Source organism: Ictalurus furcatus, chromosome 3 (genome assembly GCF_023375685.1).
Source record: "Ictalurus furcatus strain D&B chromosome 3, Billie_1.0, whole genome shotgun sequence".
Taxonomy (NCBI): domain Eukaryota; kingdom Metazoa; phylum Chordata; class Actinopteri; order Siluriformes; family Ictaluridae; genus Ictalurus; species Ictalurus furcatus.
Window position 1 is genome coordinate 23421633 of NC_071257.1, and position 18081 is coordinate 23439713.

Here is an 18081-nt window from a genome sequence, read left to right on the forward strand (position 1 = left end):
CAGATTTCTTAAAAGAAAAGCTCCAGATGCTTCTGGACCATAAACTTCATCATTATGTACCTAAAGCCTTGTTTATTCTTCCGCCTGGCTCCGCACTGACTGCGCGCGCACCTCCCCAAACGGACGAAGTGTTTATACTTGACGCGCTCACCGTTGTAATATTCTTTTAAACGAAAGGGGGCGACTCGGAGTAATCGTCCTACTAAACTAACAGGGAATAGCTGAGAGAAGAAGTCGTTTGTCGGACAACCATAGCAACGCTTACAAACAAGGCGTCTCACGTGGAGTTGCTGAATGCTGAAGAGGAATTGTTGTGTTTGTTGTTGACGATGTTTGTTTTCAGTAAACTTCACTAAGACCCACAGTATGAAAAACAGAGCAAAGAATCATATAAAACCCAGTAAACCTTGAGATTATCACTTGTCACATTACAACAAAATATAGCTATACATATGAGGACATGTATAAAACTAAATTGAACAACCTCATTTTTAAAATTTTATTTATTTCATTGAGATTTTTTAAATCAAACATGCACATTTGCTTTCATTACATAGACTTATTATTTATTGTATGCTGATTTTGTAAATGTTAGCAATTACTGTAGGCCTAGACATAAGCAAAAAGTGGGATCTTCCTGCAAATGTCATTTCTCACATTTACAAAATCAGGTGATTGTTCGCTCATCAGTGCAAACGTCTCTTTATGTAAACGACAAAAGAAAGATATTACAGAATGATCACCATATATAAAGACAAAAGAATGAGGTTTAATCACTGTCTGACAGTGTAGTGTAGTGTAGTGTATATGTAGACGGTATTTCTGAAGATACTTATGAATGAAAAGATGGTGCACCCCCCAAAAAAACTTTCAGTTTTGGATTTATTCTTTCACCAGTATGTACAAAGGACATCGAAAACACTCTTTTTAAAAAAAAAACAAAATCTTTCCATGAATTTTGTGCCATATAGCTATATCTATGGTCCCGCATGGATGGATCATAGAGATGCCTGTACAACCCTTCGGCAAGAGTCGCCTCGAAGTCATTCATTTTCGGAAGCGGCGCCACGCGGCAGGTTACAAACAATGCCGTGCAAACCACCACGCCCACTCCGCGATGACGTCATTTTGCCGCGCGCTCCCTTGTGCTATTGCGAACGCGTCGAGTATAAACCAGGCTTAACGCTGTCTAGCATTAGTGTTTGTGTAGGGTGCCACAATTTATTTTTAATTTTCAAAGGGTGTCATGACTGAAATAAGGTTTGTAAACGCTGATTTAGACAACTGATTAGTTTCTTTTAGTTTTGCCTCACCATGAATCAGTTCTTATTATAATTAATACTGAATTAGCTGAATGTCAGGATGGCCGAGCGGTCTAAGGCGCTGCGTTCAGGTCGCAGTCTCCCCTGGAGGCGTGGGTTCGAATCCCACTTCTGACAAACAACCTTTTTGAATCGTGACTAAAACTCTGTATCCTAAATTATTAAAGAAATCTTACCAAAACATGATTTCTGTACTTTTATTATTTGATTTTTACTGGAGAGGTCTATATGTCCTCTGTCTGAAAAGGGATGGAAAGTTATCTATTTTTAAAATCCCCAAAATTGACAGTAATAAATTCCTAGCAAAACAGCAATACATTTTCTGATCATGAAAACCTGAAAAGGATAAATATATTTAAGCAGTATCTTAGAAGCAAGAGTGTGCATGTGCTGAATAGAATTACAGCTGTAATTCGCCTCAGTGGCAAATCACAGCCATACCGATATTCAGTATAATTGCACTCTTGCCAGTGCGATATTGCTTTTATACGAACAAGAAATTAATATTAGTAATAGTAAATTACATTTCGGGCATAATATGGTGAAATGTTCTGTTTATTTTTGCTCCACTAAAGGAAATAGATCTCGACGAAGCTACATTCCCTTTATACCCCGTTGGCTAGCTGGCGATTCCCCTTAAATGTCCGCTTACATGCTTCTGGTAAAATTGGTGTTCCAATTTTATGAGCTTTCATATTTTATGTCGAAAGTTATATTCCTCAAAAGTATCATTTACCATGTGTACTGATGATGTCACTAACACTACTGTAGTAACGATTCTGAACTAAGAAGTGGAATTGTAGTGGTGAAGACCGACGAGCGGAGTGATACACACATTGAAGCGCCCCAGTGCGGTTATACGTAATATAGCAACGCCACTCGACCAATCAAATTAGTAGAACGGAACTAACTGTTGTATAAATACTATACAATATCAGTAAGCTTTATAATCTAATGTATGTACTCCTATCTTGGGCTATGACTTTACCAGAGTCTACCGCGGAAACATTATGGTGCATAGGCTTGCATAAAATATGTTTTACGCTAGCCTGATTAGTAGACACTACTTAGACTCAGTGATTAGATTTATTAGTTTATAATATGAGCTAATGCAAAGCAGCATTTCGCTCTTTCCCAGGTTAGTGAAAATCAGACTCATGTGTCCACGTGTCTATTGGCTAAATACTGTAGCTACATGGGGTTTACCAGACATATTCCCCTGTAGAATCGACTGCAAAATATGAAGATATTTTGATTTATTAATTTCCCCCACCTCATTCTGTACTCTATCAGGCTCTTACGTTGAAAATCGGAACCGGAAGTGATTTCTAGCAGGATGCGCGGATCCCGCTGAGGGATTTTCCCTTTATTTAATATCCTCCTCGACCGCGCTGTGAAAATATAGCTATCTGAAATAAACATCTGCCATGTCCGAGACATACGGTAGGGATTCTTTATTTTCGTGCACCAGTGTACAGGCTGAGTGCTGCATGAATTTAGCCGCTGTCCCGATGGGATGCATTGCAATAATAACGGCTCGCAGGCTTATAGCCCTGTACACGAGCAGCTACGCCCGTGGTGGTTTACAGCCATCTCACCACCTGGTACCTGGTTTTTGCTGACAGAGGAGCGACGGATTCACTTTGTAGCATTTACAACGTGTGATTCGAGTCAAATATTTCAAAATAGCACAGAAACGCTTTTCTCCAGGTTCCTGTCTGTGAGAATGTAAACAGCGCAGTGAAGCCCGGAAGAAGCCGTTATATTGTTATATTCACTCCGCCAGCTGGCTTTAATCCCTGCACCGCTACACCCAACAGCACATTCTTGTATTGTGCAATCATAAATACAGTTTGATTGCTATTCGCCAGGACAGAAAAACCCGAGTATTGTGCAACACATACAGATTTGCTTAGTTTGGTAGCTGTTGTACCAAAGAGTACAAGGGTTCAAACCCACTTCTTGAGGGTAACAACACTACACAGTTGAGTGGTGTTAGTGGTGTGCCATCAATGTCAATTCGGTATTATTACTGTTATGCGTTCCCTGGGATGGGAAAAAGCAAACGTACCCATCTTTTAAAGGGAATAGTGTGTATATCCTGCAACTAGACCGCAGTCTAAAACATAAGGCGTAGTGAAAAGACATGATTTAAAGAAGGCAGTGATTGACTGTTATAACTGTTATAAATCAAGGAGACTCGGGTGAATATTACAACTGACGAGATACAAGAGCCGCTTCGAGGATATGAAAGATATTGGCGGCAGTAATAAAGAAATAGTATAGATATGGACAAGCTATTAGAGAATGTTGATGTCATTCAGAATGAGAAATTTAAGCATGTCTGCTGATGGTTTCATATATTTACTGTTAATGCCTGCATGTCTTTTTTTTCTTGATTATTGTCCAGAAAGTATGCTAACTTTTGCACGCAACAATAGCTGATTATTTTCCTCAGTTGGCTTAGTATTAAAGCGGGTATTAAACTTCATTGTGGATTGTGGCCTTTCAGAGCAGACACAAATTAACTAACCAGATTAATAATTGATGAGATGATTTTCATAAATAAAATAAAATTTTTGTCTTCTCTGCAGATTTCCTGTTTAAGTTCCTTGTTATCGGGAATGCAGGAACTGGAAAATCATGTCTACTTCACCAGTTCATAGAGAAGAAATGTATGTCAGCTTTCAATAACAACACATAAATGCATCTTAAATCGATGTCATGAGTAACAGGATTTCTTTAGCATACATATCAGAAATACTTGTTTGTTTGTTTGTTTGTTGGTTTCTTCAGTCAAAGATGACTCAAATCATACAATCGGAGTGGAGTTTGGCTCAAAGATCATCAGTGTGGTCAACAAATTTGTCAAGCTCCAGATTTGGGACACAGCAGGACAGGAACGATTCAGGTATGTTTACATCTCTGTTACTCATTTAATCAGAGTCATGGCTGGAATACTGGTTTGCATTACTCAAATTTTTTCTAATTATTGATTGCCTTGGTGCTTTCTTTCAGTGCACATCAGTATTTATAGTGAATTTAGAGAGCCTGTCAATTGCCTATTTAATATGGGAGCTGTTAACATGCCTTGTACAATATTCATTGAACACTGACCATCATCTTCCTCCTAGAGTTCAGTTTGCCTAAAATGGGCATGCAGTATGCGATATTATAATAAAACACATATTCTACCTTACACTTTTGCTCACTGATGTATTTATCGAGTGCTAAGATCAGGGGAGAGCTGGGGAAACTAACTACCTACCAAAATTAAGATCATAGAAATATCATGTATAGTGGATAGTGTTGCTACCTCAAAGCTCCAGGGCTCTGGGTTAAATCCTGAGGTCGGATTATTTTCTATGTCTTAAAACCTCACGCTATCCGGAAACATGCTTGTAGGTGGATTAGCTGTGCTAGATTGCCACCAGGTGTGAATGAATGTATGAGTGTGTGAGTGTGTGAGTGAATGGTGCCCAGTGATGGACTGGCATGCCATCCGGGGTGATTTTTTTGCCTCCTTGCTCCCACTGTTGCTTGGATAGGCTCTGGATGCACCACAACCTTGACCAAGATAATTCAGTTAGTGAAGATGAGTAATATGAAATAAGTATTTCATTTTTATGTGCTTGGTAAGTATTTCCTTTTAACTAATTACAATGCAGTGGTTTTCATATTCTTTATGTAACAGACACGTTTGTCTCCTCAGATCTGTAACACGAAGCTATTACAGAGGGGCAGCAGGAGCTCTTCTTGTCTATGACATCACCAGGTAAGTTAACAGTAACAGGTCAATAAACAAATAAAATAAAATAAACAATAACAAATAAAGCCCAGATTTTCATGTAGTGAGAGCTAACACATTTCCATCTGTCAGTAATTGGGAATCTGGGCTTTATTACTTAAACATGTGGCACAAAAGGTCTTATGTGGCTGTAACATAATTAGATAAAAAGATATGTATTTTACCATGAACTGGTGGATGGATTTGTTTAGGTTTATACCAGAGCACTGTTAAATTGTTACATCTGATTCTTCAGATGCGGTTGAATAATTTGGTTCTGGCTGCAAGGCAAGTTACAGGCTAATGATAATGCACTTGTTGTCATATAGCCTTGTTTCTATGGTGACATGGACGTGTATGATTCCAGATATTCTAAACATAATATTGAGTGGATTAAAAAATGTGTTGTTGAAAGAAAAATGTATAATAATAATCTTTATGTAAAGAGATGGAAGTCTTCAGTGTTAGCAGTTTGTAACAGCCAATACGTTTTCCACATGCCTGAGTTGAAAGTTGCTGCAGAGTCATGCTGGTTTTTATGGTTTATACCACATGTTATTTTATTTTATATTTTATACCGGTTATGATTTGTTGTAAGTTTCAGAATTGGGCATGGATTTAATGTTGGGGTTTAAAGGATAAGAAATGTAACTACAGATTTTTTTCTCATACAGTACAGCCGTTATATCTGTATGTTTACTTATTGGGGGATCTTTCTGTATTGCAATTAACTGCCAAGCAGTTTCATTTCCAAAGAAGACTAGCCTTGCCTCCAAATATGACTACCTGGAGAAGATTAACAGCAAAATCTGGTATTCTGAGGATCAGAAGCCCAGGAGAAAAGGCTATGTTCCATTTCAAGGCAAAGGTGACAGTGAAGGTGGACCCGCAAAGAACCAAAAGAACAACCAAAATCCTAGAAAAGGACATAATTAAGAACAGCACGGAGCATCCTTAAACCAGCCCGGAAGCTGAATGGTACAGTTGTACAGAATTCTTCCCAGGTGAAAGTTCAGCATGGGAATCAAGTAAAGATGCAGCAAAAGATTCCTTCCTCAGAGAAAGTGTAGAAATGGTGAGCAATATGAAAACAGGAGAGGGAGCACAAGAAGAGAAAAAGGAAAAAATTGCACATAAAAAAAGTTAATGGAGAGTTATGCCATAGAGGTCAAAATAGAAAGCAAAACAGAACCAGCACTACTGCCTTAGGACAATTCTACAACAAGCAAACCTGCCAAAAAGGACACAAGTGCAATCGTCTTTAACAAGCTGGAAGTAGGGGAGTAGTATGTGGACAAAGCAACCAAGCTAAAGGAGAAGTAAAAACGGGAGGCAAAAGGAACTCACTCCCCTCACAGTGAGAATCTACTAAGAGATGTTGTCTCAGGTCGAGGCTAGGAAAGCCCATCTTGAGCTGAAAGAAAAAAACTAAAATAAAGTCAAGAAGGAGGAAGAGAATATGCAGTGGACTAACATCCTCTACAAGGCTGAGGGCATGAAAATCAAAGACAATGAAGACCTTCTGCATGCTTAATTGAAGAGTAAGGAGAAAACGAAGGCACTGAGGGAAAAAAAATTGACAGAAAGGAGTCAGCACATGCTGGTGGAGATAAAGAAGAGGTGAGATTAAAGATGCAGAAATATACAGAACTGCAAGCAGAACAAGATGGAGAAGTGTAATTAGAGGGCCAGGAAGAAAGGCAGAGTGCTGTCTGAGGATCTGAAGAAGGTTGCTGTGGAGGGAGAGGAAATGAAATAAAGAACTGAGAGAAATGAGAACTGAATGTTAAGTGAAAAGTAAGAACAAGACACACGGCAAACTCTGATTATATTCTGTTAATCTGTGCCACATTCCTATGTAAATATATCAGACAAACTGTTTTTTTGTGTGACAATTGTGTTGATACCTCAGTTAATGGCTTGATATTATCTGTTGTGTTCAAATGTGTAAGTAGGGAAAATACAGAAAATATGTAGAGTAGGTTTTGGAAACAACGGTATGGGGTTTATTCTATGCCTTTATTGAGGCTATTGTGATACCTTTTAGTTTGTGAGAAAGAGTTAGTTTGTCAGTGTACTCTGTATCTTTGTAGTAAAATAAATACAAATTCGATGCTTACTTTTCACTGTTTAAAAATGTTTGGTGAGAAAACAACTGTTTATATCTGCTATAACATACATGATAACAGTTTTGGCAGACATTAAATGTAATTATATACGGATAAAACGTATGGTGTCTTTCTATAGTTATTTTTTTTAATCACTGAAAAATTGCTGTGGTATAAGAGGAATAAACACTTTGATAAATGCTGCAATAGGAAAATAATTAACTGTTGATTATTTTCCAATTACAGCACCACCTGTCCTGTTCTATTCCTTATTTAGCAGCCATTGCGTTTATACCTCGTCATGGTTTGGTGCGAAGTGTACTTCCTGTATGGAATATTTTAAAAACCCTAATGATATACAAATTGTACTTCTAATTGTGTTCTGATATTTTTCTAATTTTCACATCAGTCGGGAGACGTATAATGCCCTGACCAACTGGCTGACAGATGCCAGGATGTTAGCCAGTCAGAACATTGTTATAATATTGTGTGGCAATAAGAAGGACCTGGATGCTGATCGGGAGGTCACCTTTCTGGAGGCATCTCGCTTCGCTCAGGAGAATGGTGCGTCTGCTTGGCTATAAATATACAAATCTACACTGAAGCTTACTAAAATCACATTATTTAAACATTACTGTCTACCTAGATTAAATAAATATAAAAAATGTCAATATTAAATATGAAAATTGTATTTTGGCAGTTTTATTTCAATTTTCAGAATATTAAACCCAGTGTTGTATAAATAAGTGATTCTTTTGGGCAATTTTTATGTCTTATTTGGTTATAACTGTTTCATCTAGTCACAATTAGTACCACAAGAGGCCACTGCAGGACTGTAAATTAGCTTGAACCTCCCAGGTGCCAGTCCCCCCCCTCCCCCATCCCTTCCAAAAGAAACCTGACCTAGATGGGAAAGGGCCTACAAATGTGTTCAAAACCAATATCAAATCAGACCACTAGAAGTTTACCTACAGTATATAATCCATAAAATAAAGCTTATATATTTGTGCATTTGTGTATTCTAGAGCTCATGTTTCTAGAGACCAGTGCTTTAACAGGGGAAAACGTGGAAGAGGCATTTGTCCAGTGTGCACGCAAAATCCTCAACAAAATAGAATCAGGTAAAAGCACAGAATTCAAACAGAAACAGTGTGCCATGTGATTTAAGAAATCCTCTTCTCATAGGATTTTGTTGTGCTGGTCAGGTGAGCTAGATCCAGAGCGGATGGGTTCAGGGATTCAGTATGGCGATGCAGCTCTACGGCAGCTTCGTTCCCCGAGACGAGCTCAAGCTGAAAGCGTGCAGGACTGTGGTTGCTAGAGCCCAATAGCCAGGTGAGAATAAACTTTTTACCTTTGAAATAAGTGGTTCCCTATATGTGAACTGGGTTGAATAAGGATAATATTTGTCATGTGTGTACCTCTGGCATTTTTAACACAGGCATGTGAGACAAACTCTGTCACCTTGCACTGCAGATATAACAGATGCACTGGGGAGGGATTGCTGTTCTTATGCACAGCTCTTAAAACACTACACTTGCTAAAAATAGCGAGGCTTCCTAGAGTTTTCATTAGGGATAGAATGGGTCACATTCAGATATCTCAGATTTGTTCTTTGTTTAGTAATAGAAGTTCTTAGACATTTGTGTCATGCTTTTTCCAGGATTTAACTCCATTTAACATTGTGTATGTAGTATATTAGTATTTTTGTGTCAAACAATTTTTATTAGTAATTTCAATCAGTTGTTGATCAGTTTTACATGACATATTAATGTATGTAAGAAATCAGAAAGCATGTTTATTGAGAGGCATTTTTATTGAACCTCATTGTCTCTGCTATTTACATTAATAGTTTCAGTGTCAGCCTTTTTGGGACTGATTTTAAGGCTCAGTTTGACATTATACAGTACCTAATATGACCCAAAATCTATATACATATTACTATATGTAGTACTTTTAATTTCTGACTACCTAATAAGAGAAATGAGTAAATCACTTCTTCTAGTAAAAGGTATCAGACTAAATGCTGGGAGAGTCACCATACGTTGACCATATTCAGCCCACCAGCTATTTAATTACATTTGATGTGTTAGAAGAGGGAAAATATAAATCAATCTAGGACTGTAGCCACCCCATGATTGGAGTTTAACACTCCAAGCATATTATAATGGCCCATCCTGTATGATTTCCCCTTCCTTTCCTTCTTGTCTGTAAAAGGACGTTGGTGGTAGCAGCTCAGCAGCATCTGTTCTGTATTTAGTTTGCTCAGGGAAGGCGGAGTCCACTTTAATATAGGGGGCTATTTTGGTCATTAATGCCCCCGGAGCCCTGATCAAGTTTGCTTCTGCATGCCCGAGTGACGATGACACAGCGATGCTGAGCCACGCTAAGCATATTCTTCTCCCGCCCCCCCACACATTCACAGATACACACCCAGGGTCACCGTCTTTCCCAACTACAGTAAGAACAAGTGCCTAAACCTTTATTCCCACCCCTAGAATTTATCAGCTAGACTGCACTCACTCACAAATACATAACAGTGCAGGCTATCAGTTATATTTAACTCCAGACTCTCTGTGTCCTTCCCAGACCCTTAGAATCTTAGACACCTTATTTGGCTACTTTGGAATGCTAACCAGAAATAGAGATCCATGGTGGTCCAGGATTCAAGATATCTATGAAAGGAGAAGGGTAATTAACATGCAGCTACTCATAGACAACTTTATACTCAATACACAGAAACGTATAAGAAGGTGACTGGTTTGGGTCTCGGTTAGTAATAGTCAGCATTCTTTCTTGAAAACCAAATTTTTTGAAAATGATCTGGGTTGGATTTGCACCATAAGTTTCAGCACATATGCTAAACATGTGATTTATTACCTATGTAATATATTACCTAAATAAGGCAACACTGATGTATTTGCACTGCCTGACAAATGCACTTATATATGGAGGATACCAAGCCAAATATTTTAAAGCTAAAGCAAATTTATTATTATGTGGATGGTAATTGGGTATTAGGTAATTGTGCATATGCTCAGTTACTTTAATGACTTGGTTCTTCAGGCAGTGTCTTTTAAGAATGTATGCACCAGTTTTCATTTATACCACACCACTTTTGAGTTCTTCATTCTGATTGGTGGGAAGGTGTTGATTGATATTCTATACCAGCATTCCTGACAGTAGTAAAATTATAATTCAAAATACAGGCTCATATTAATGTGCTTGTTCTAATGTTATGATTTCTATAGTAGGGTAGACATTCCATATACAGTAATCTACGACTAATAAAATTGATTACAAAACATTACTTAACAAAAAAAAACTAATAATCATTGATACAGTTTTCTGTTAGGAGACAGTCAGCACTTTGTAGCAGTCACATGACCAAATGACCAACTTCAAATTTTGTCTTCTTAAATTTAAGAGAGGAAAAAGAGAGGCTTGTGAGGTGATGACTCTTTATAGCTGTTAAAATGTAAGAGATGTTCCTCAACACTAAATGTATAAATATACGGATGAAAAGGAAGACGTGTCATTCTAAAATTAATGTAAAAAATGTAAATTGTTGGCAAATTGCTGCGATATGAGGAATAAAACACTATTACATGCTGTTATAGGAAAATAATCATCTTTGTGCTAGTAATAGCCCATCATTTTGTGTCTAGCTACATTACACCTCCCCTACATTGATTATTTATCCAATAACTACATGCCCTGTTGTGTTTAATTCCTTATTCATTTTTAAGGTTTCTCTGATTTCTCTACAGAAAACGTTTTTGTAAAGACTATTTTGGGAATGGGATGACAGACCAAAAGCAGTGGAGAAACTCTTCCCTCTTCTTCCTTTTACACCGGTTCCGACAAGGCTGAGATCTTGGGACGCCGCTGTGCTCTAGAACAATCCGGGCCAAGGCAGAGATACCAACAGAGGATGATGAATAAAGGCCCAACATTCTGCTGACCCATTTAACCCTCTATTTCCTGTCCTACTCCCATTAAAGTATTTAGGTCTTGTGTAAAGAAGAACTTAAATCATTTTTTAAGCATGTTTATGGAATGCATTTCCATAACTTGAATGATTGTTTTATCAGCTCAGGAGTGTTATTGGTTAGATCATATCAGCTGAAATCATTTATTTGAATTTTTCTGCAGATGACAGATTTATCATTTGATCTGGTAAAGTAATATACTGATATATAAACTATGTTTTATAATTGTGATTGCTTTCTTTGGAAAGCATGCACTGTTCTTTAATTCTATTGTTTAGCTTTTACTTTATTTTTGCACATATATACACAACATTTATGAGAAGTTATTTTACTTTTAAAACCTGGAATGTCAAATTATAGTATATATTGAGTCACAGACCTATCTTCTATTCATATATAATAGTGTAAAAAAAAAAAATACATTGAGAAGTCACTGTTACATAGTGTTATTGCACAGCATACTTAAATGCTGTTGTCCTGTTTGAAAATGTTCATTTAACTAACTCATGCCAAGTGTTATTAAATGTAGTATCACATTTTTAAATGTAATTGCAATGTATCTGCATTCAGCTTCATTCATACATTTTTGGAAAATATGTGTTCAATCCTACATTTAATTTACTCTTAACCCAGCTGTTAACTGGGTTACGGGGTGTTACTGAGAACGGGGTGGGAAATATTGTCTGTGGTTTTAACATTGTACACATACACTGCATTTATCATTAGTCATTATCAGTCAACTGTAATGATGACTGATAATGGGAGCACATGCTTCACAGACCATACAAGATATTTGCATTATTTTATTGCTGCATTGTGTTTAAGAAAAGACACTTTTTTGAGGAGAGAGGAAATAATCATGTAGTAATCATTACCCTTTTTTCTGTTTATTTTTTTATGTAGTGCAACTGTAAAAGGTCTAGATGGAAGTAAAGCTAGGACAGATATGTTGCAATATTATAACAGTTATTGTGATGAAAGATAATTAGGGTTATATGGTCAAGACTTACTTGGAAACATCAGCTGGCTTACATTGAAACTCCTATCAAACATGATGTTAATATTATATTAAATTATTTTAATATCATTTTCCCCATGTGTAAATCCATGTTGTACAATAATTTTGGATGGCATATCTGTGAATAATAAAGATAACAGAAAAAATACATAAACACATTGTGATAAAACAAAGTTTTATTAATACATTTTAGAAACACATCATGGTAGCATTGACTTAAGCAACACTCACAACTATAAACTTTTCAAGTAATAATGATATGAACACCAAAGCTGGGAGTTAAAAAATGAGTCCCCACGAATCTGCAATGAGGGACTCAAAATCCCATTGCTGTCACTGTTCAAATACACTACTGCATGTTCACATACAGCCAAAACCACAAACCCTAAAGTCATATCTATGCACCCTTTGAGCCAGATTCCTCAACTTTTTACATAAAAAATAATTGGTATATTTTTCTGTTTCTGTGGTTCAGAAGCAACATTATGGCTTCATTATAATCACCATAACAAGTCACTACTTAACAAATCACTATTACAGTACAGAAAAAAATGCATCCTTGAGAAATACCAATGTCATTTTTATATTCACAAAACCTGGAATAAGTGGTGGCCCAATCCACTATTAAAAGGTATGCAGATTTGTAGGACATTCATTGTTATAACATTACAGTAACCAGGGTAACATACTGGTGCACCATTGGGCATGATATTTTCCAGAACAGGACAATGTTACGTTGTTCGATGCTCATTTCAAAAGTCATCAGTAAAACCCGGTGTGTAATACCTGCAAGTTATGGCATTTCATGTTATTCTAACATCATGTTCCAGTGAATCCCTCTTCATATATTTTTTTGCATTATTTATTAATCATATATGACCACAGCACTACACACTAAAATCAAGGAGAAAAAACTCTGCAGAGCTGCAGTTCTACAAACCCTCCCTGAAAAAGATATTACGCAGAATATCTGTAGAGTTATGTAATTTATGCTGAACAATAATATATAATACATCTTCGCAGTAAACCAGAGATATTTTATAACAGCTTTTGGCCCACTTCCATTCAGCTACACACTGTAGATTAATGAGTAGAGTTTTTGTAAACTTTGAAAAGTGCTGGGGACATGATGACAGGTTAGAAAAAAGAAAAAGATAATGGTTTCATTTAAACCAGATGTTTTCTAAAACTATACAGTAAAATTGGCATGACGGATGCTTTGGAAGTATTTTACAAAAACAGACGTATCAAAACGTTGTAGGAATGTGTCCTAATACAAGTTACATTTATGCCATAAATCACACAATGGAATGGATTGAGTTTAAACATCATAATTACATCTAATTTGCCAGTGCAAAGTGGCAAATATAAACCATCAAAACTGACACAAGAAATCCCTAGAAAATTGGAAGAGTCTAAAATGGAGTTTAAAATCTAGCCTGCACCTTCAGTACAGTATTCATGATATGTTCATGATGCAAGTTACAATTATTGAACTATGCCAAAATTAGCTTTGGTTTTGTACTTTAGCAGTAAGCTTCTGTTTTAGATTACTGCACCTAACAAGCCAGATTTGAGGTTCTGTACCAATGCAAAGAAAACATACAACATATACTTTTAAACTGGCAGACTCTGAGAGAATGCTGAGGTGGCTGACTGTCTTTAAAATGCCATATAAAATCCATTATTTTACTGGTCCCTGACATCTGTTACAACTCTGATTATCAATACCATTAAACAAAGGTGGCAAAAATTGGTCAAGTAAGATCAAATAAATAGCACAGACCAAAAATATCATTTTGATTTTTCGTTATGGCAGCCCATTTAGGAAGACAGGCAAGCTGGATGCACATCTCTACCTGTGACTGGAAGTAATGTTGCTGGCAGTCCCAGAGATTTACTGTGACCTAGCAGAGAAGCAGCGCATGTACTCAGTCATCCAAGGGTTATAATCAGGGACGAGCTTGCTTTTGTTCAACTTTTCCAAGTCAGCTGATTTTGCTCTTCGCTTGTCCATTCTCTTCATCTGTTTCTCAACCTCTCGTCTGTTTTTTGCTCGTAGTGCTGACTCATGGATCTATGCACAGAGGAAATGTGTTTCATGAACAAACATGAATCAAGTCTTAAAAAACATTTTACCATTGAAACAGTTCATCCACTTTAGGTGTCTTAACCTAAAATTGTCACACGTACACACCTGAAAGCACTACAGCCTTGTCCAGGAATAAATGCTCAATCCCAATTGTCTACAGAAAAAACTCTTCACAAGGACTCAAAGTATTAATGTTCTACTGTAATGTAATGTTCCTACCCAGTTTGTTTGCTCACAGAAATAACATTATGTAGCTGGGGAGCAGCTCACCTCCTTGGTTGATGAAGCTGGACCAACGTTGTGTGTTCTTTTCGAGGCCATATCTGCCTGTTTCTCTCCTGAGCCATACATAGCAAAAGGATGTCTGCTTTCTTTGTCAACGTCTATGGTGATGTGATGCTTGGATTTAGTTCGGGTTGGCTTGTATGAATGTCTTGGTTTGCTTTTCGTATTGCTCTGAACACAGGGATACTTTTCTGTTGGGATGACAGGGGCAACGAGGGACAGTACTGTGCCTTTCTCTTCCTCCTTTGCCTGAGTTTTGACATCTTCCGTTACTTGTTCTGTTAAAAAAGAAATGGTTAGTTGAGCCTTTGCCTTTTAGGGAGTAAAGCCCAACTAAACTACTGAAAGCAGAGTTTTCTCCCACTGTTGTTCTGAAAGGTGGGCTACCCAATGCCATGTATTTGTTCTACACCACTAGTATCCTAAAAATTCAGTGGGATGTACCTGTCTGATACTGTGCTGATATTGGCCTGAAAATGTGGACCAATCTCTCTCTCTTTTTTTTTTTAATTCTGTCCATTAACCCATTTTATTCTATTAAATATGATATGCTGCTTGACACCACAGATCATGCATGTAAACACAGGATATAACTTATCTTAAAACATACCTCCATCATAATTCTGAGGTTTTGCCACAAAACTTGGCAGAAAACCCTGCTATCAAAAATGGGACAAGTCTATGCATCCCTAGTTTAGAATTTAGCAGTCCAAGTTTTCCTAACTGTCCAGTGAATTTATTGTTCAACTGAAACTACAGCTTTGTAGCCATATCACTCTTGCTTTAACCTCATCATATTATTTACACTTAAGGCCTATCTACAGAGCACCGGTGTTGTTTCGATGAAGAATCATGATTCTGAGGACAAGATATCTAAAGAGATATTATGGATGCCAATGAGTGACTGGGCTTTAACACACATTCCGTTAGTTTAAACATTATCCTACCTCTAACTTGGCTCATATCAGGTTCTCTCTCCTCTTCTGCACCATACACTTCGTGCACTACTGTCTCTGCTGTCTCTTTTGCATTTTCCTCCTTCTGCAGCCTGTAGTCTTCAGTTCTCTCCTGAGGTGTACATTTGCCACTGGACTCTGTGTCACTTTTACATTCATCCCAAAACCACGGGTTGTGTGTTTGCTCCAACATTCGCCTTGACAGTCTGTAGTTCACCAAATCCTCATAACACTTCGCGTACGTTTCCCATTTCGGATCTTTAAATTTCTTCATATATTCTGACCTAATCCGTTTGGTCACCATATTCCTACTAAAGAGAAGGGAAAATTAGTTTTGTGTAGGATACAGTGTAGCATATTACATGCAGGGGCAGACTTAGCACTATGTCAAGGTAGGCAAGTATCTTGGGCCCCCAGAAACCAAGGGCCCCCTAAACATGCAAATTATATAGATTTTAATTATTAATGCTAAATTACATATGCTGAAAATTTAAATACCGATGTTAAAACACTGAAATTAAGGCCCCTTTCCAATATTTTGCCTAAGGCCCCTAAATCACTAAATCCACCCCTAATCACATGGAAAAGAGGACATTTATTTATGAATCTGCATAACTCACTAGACTGTGCCTGTGCAGCTTTCACGTGCTGCCCAAATGCTTGTATTTCCTACTAATCCTGTAGTTACCATGACTTTGCATGCAATAGACCTACTAACGTTTGCTAGTTAGCTAGAATGATGTCCTTTGGTATCTTTCTACTGTTGCAAAGGACAATTTAAGCCTGTATGAATGTGTATATGGCTCAAATGGTGATTGCGAAAAAAATAAGCAAAAACAAAAAAGCTAATAAAACCTACTAACCATCAACCATGGATCCGCCCTTGCATCTGCTATGAGGAAAAAGTAAGGTTTAGTCACAGAACTCGGTTATCAAAAGCTATGAAGGTCTTGGAAAGCTTCGTGGGCAACTGTTAGGTCGAAAACTCGTATTTAAAAACATTTCGGTAGCACGTGAAGGTAGCACCGTCTTCCTTTCCCGCCCGACATTTAAATCAAAACACGTATTGAGGAAAAGCCCTTTCCTGGGAGGAAACCAATCGCAGACCAGCTGCTCGTGACAGCGCTTTGTCACACCCCTCCTTATGTTTCCTCTTATTTAAACTACACATTCAAACCGCGGATTTCACCCCATTCACACAGATAAAACGGTGCAATGGCGAGATAAACCTGCCACTTACTGTATCCTCCATCTGTAATTGCGTGTTTGCAGAGTGAACCACAGTGAGTCGTGCCTTGTGTCAACTACACTGTAGCATGTGGTTTATTTAAACACAGCTGTCAAAATAATAAAGGTCCACAACCATGTTTACATTATGTACAGTGCGTTTAGTAGGCCTACATTGTATTGTTAAGCCCGTGCTCGCTTCATTATCAGCAGCCGACATTTGTTATGATGCCGATCTGAACTATTTTTTTTACATGACAACAACCATCCGCCATGACATTTTTAAGGGAACGCTAATGGATAAAATTCCACCATCATGTCATGTCAGTTCGGTCCAAATCTGGGTACGGAAGAGTATCTCGGCTTTTACTTACGGTTTCAGGTTTCACACCAAGCGAAAGGCGGCAGGTGGTCTCGATAATGTGACCCTCACTGTTGTTTTGCTGCTGATTTGCTTTTAGCTCCGCCCACTGCTTAAAGCCCGCCGCTGGCGAGAGCAACAGGTGGGGATTAGACTCGAGTCGATTCAAACGTATAGACGCACACTGTTGTCTAAAGAAAAAAAGCACTGTACAGTATATAACTGAAAGAATTTTTTTTTAAATGGAAGGGTCCTTTATTTTCAAGATAGATGTCAGTGAGCTCAATATCCCTGCTGAAAAACCCAGCTTGTTCTGACCAGCTGCCTGAAGTCAAAATACTCCCTGAGCTGGTCAAACGGTTAGACTGCCTTTGAAAATAACACAACAATAACACAAAAAGGTAATTCTCAAATCTTAAACATTTATTGATCAATCTAGTCAAGTAATAAGGAAGCTGTAAAATAACTTTAGACAAAAAACAAATAATAACAATCTACCAGTTTAGCCAGCTCGACCTGTGTTTTAGAAGCTGGTAGCTGGTCAGACCAAACTGGATTTTTCAGCGGTAATGTCCCACTTTTCAGGTCAGTTCCATTTATTTTGTATTTACAATTATAGAGGCTCCTGATTGGTGTTTCTAGGAATGGTTTGGGGCAAGTAATGCCCTTGGAGAGCACAGCTGAACCCCCTGTGCCTCTTCTAAATAGCATAAATTGCACTGCATTACTGTGTCTGGTTCCTCTCAAGGTTCCTTCCTCATGTTGTCTGAGGGAGTTTTCCCTTTCTATTTCTGTAAAGCTTGTGACAATATTTATTGTTAAAAGCACCATGCAAATTCAGTTGAATTAAATTGAAATGAGTTATAACTAAATGGTCTGTACAAAGCATCTGGTCCCAAACTTAGCAGAGAGGCACTAGAATTTCAGCTGATA

At 37.7% G+C, this 18081-nt stretch overlaps 2 protein-coding genes and 1 non-coding gene across 6 annotated transcripts; 2 read left to right on the top strand and 1 right to left on the bottom strand.

Annotated features, from left to right (window-relative positions):
* The first annotated feature begins 1356 nt into the window (after positions 1 to 1356).
* trnal-cag (transfer RNA leucine (anticodon CAG)) lies at positions 1357 to 1439 on the top strand. The gene has a single exon. It is a non-coding gene; the product is annotated as a tRNA-Leu (tRNA).
* A 1204-nt stretch (positions 1440 to 2643) lies between these two features.
* Positions 2644 to 12381, top strand: rab4a (RAB4a, member RAS oncogene family). The gene is made up of 8 exons (XM_053621604.1): positions 2644 to 2765; positions 3917 to 3997; positions 4119 to 4233; positions 5035 to 5097; positions 7627 to 7781; positions 8243 to 8338; positions 8423 to 8552; positions 10988 to 12381. The coding sequence occupies exons 1-7, from the start codon at positions 2750 to 2752 to the stop codon at positions 8536 to 8538; spliced, it is 642 nt and encodes a 213-aa protein (XP_053477579.1). The 5' UTR covers positions 2644 to 2749; the 3' UTR covers positions 8539 to 8552; positions 10988 to 12381.
* Positions 12375 to 17246, bottom strand: ccsapb (centriole, cilia and spindle-associated protein b). Of its 4 annotated transcripts, XM_053621601.1 has the most exons (5): positions 17162 to 17201; positions 16424 to 16452; positions 15552 to 15871; positions 14590 to 14882; positions 12375 to 14304 (listed from the first exon to the last, which is right to left on the bottom strand). In XM_053621601.1, exons 3-5 carry the CDS (start codon positions 15862 to 15864, stop codon positions 14125 to 14127), a joined length of 786 nt encoding a protein of 261 aa, XP_053477576.1. In that variant the 5' UTR covers positions 15865 to 15871; positions 16424 to 16452; positions 17162 to 17201; the 3' UTR covers positions 12375 to 14124. The 4 variants fall into 4 exon arrangements, with proteins under 4 accessions (XP_053477576.1, XP_053477575.1, XP_053477578.1 ...); XM_053621600.1 differs by lacking the exon at positions 16424 to 16452 and having other exon boundaries at positions 12376 to 14304; positions 17162 to 17246; XM_053621603.1 differs by lacking the exon at positions 16424 to 16452 and having other exon boundaries at positions 12376 to 14304; positions 15552 to 15868; positions 17162 to 17245.
* Between the last annotated feature and the right edge of the window lie 835 nt (positions 17247 to 18081).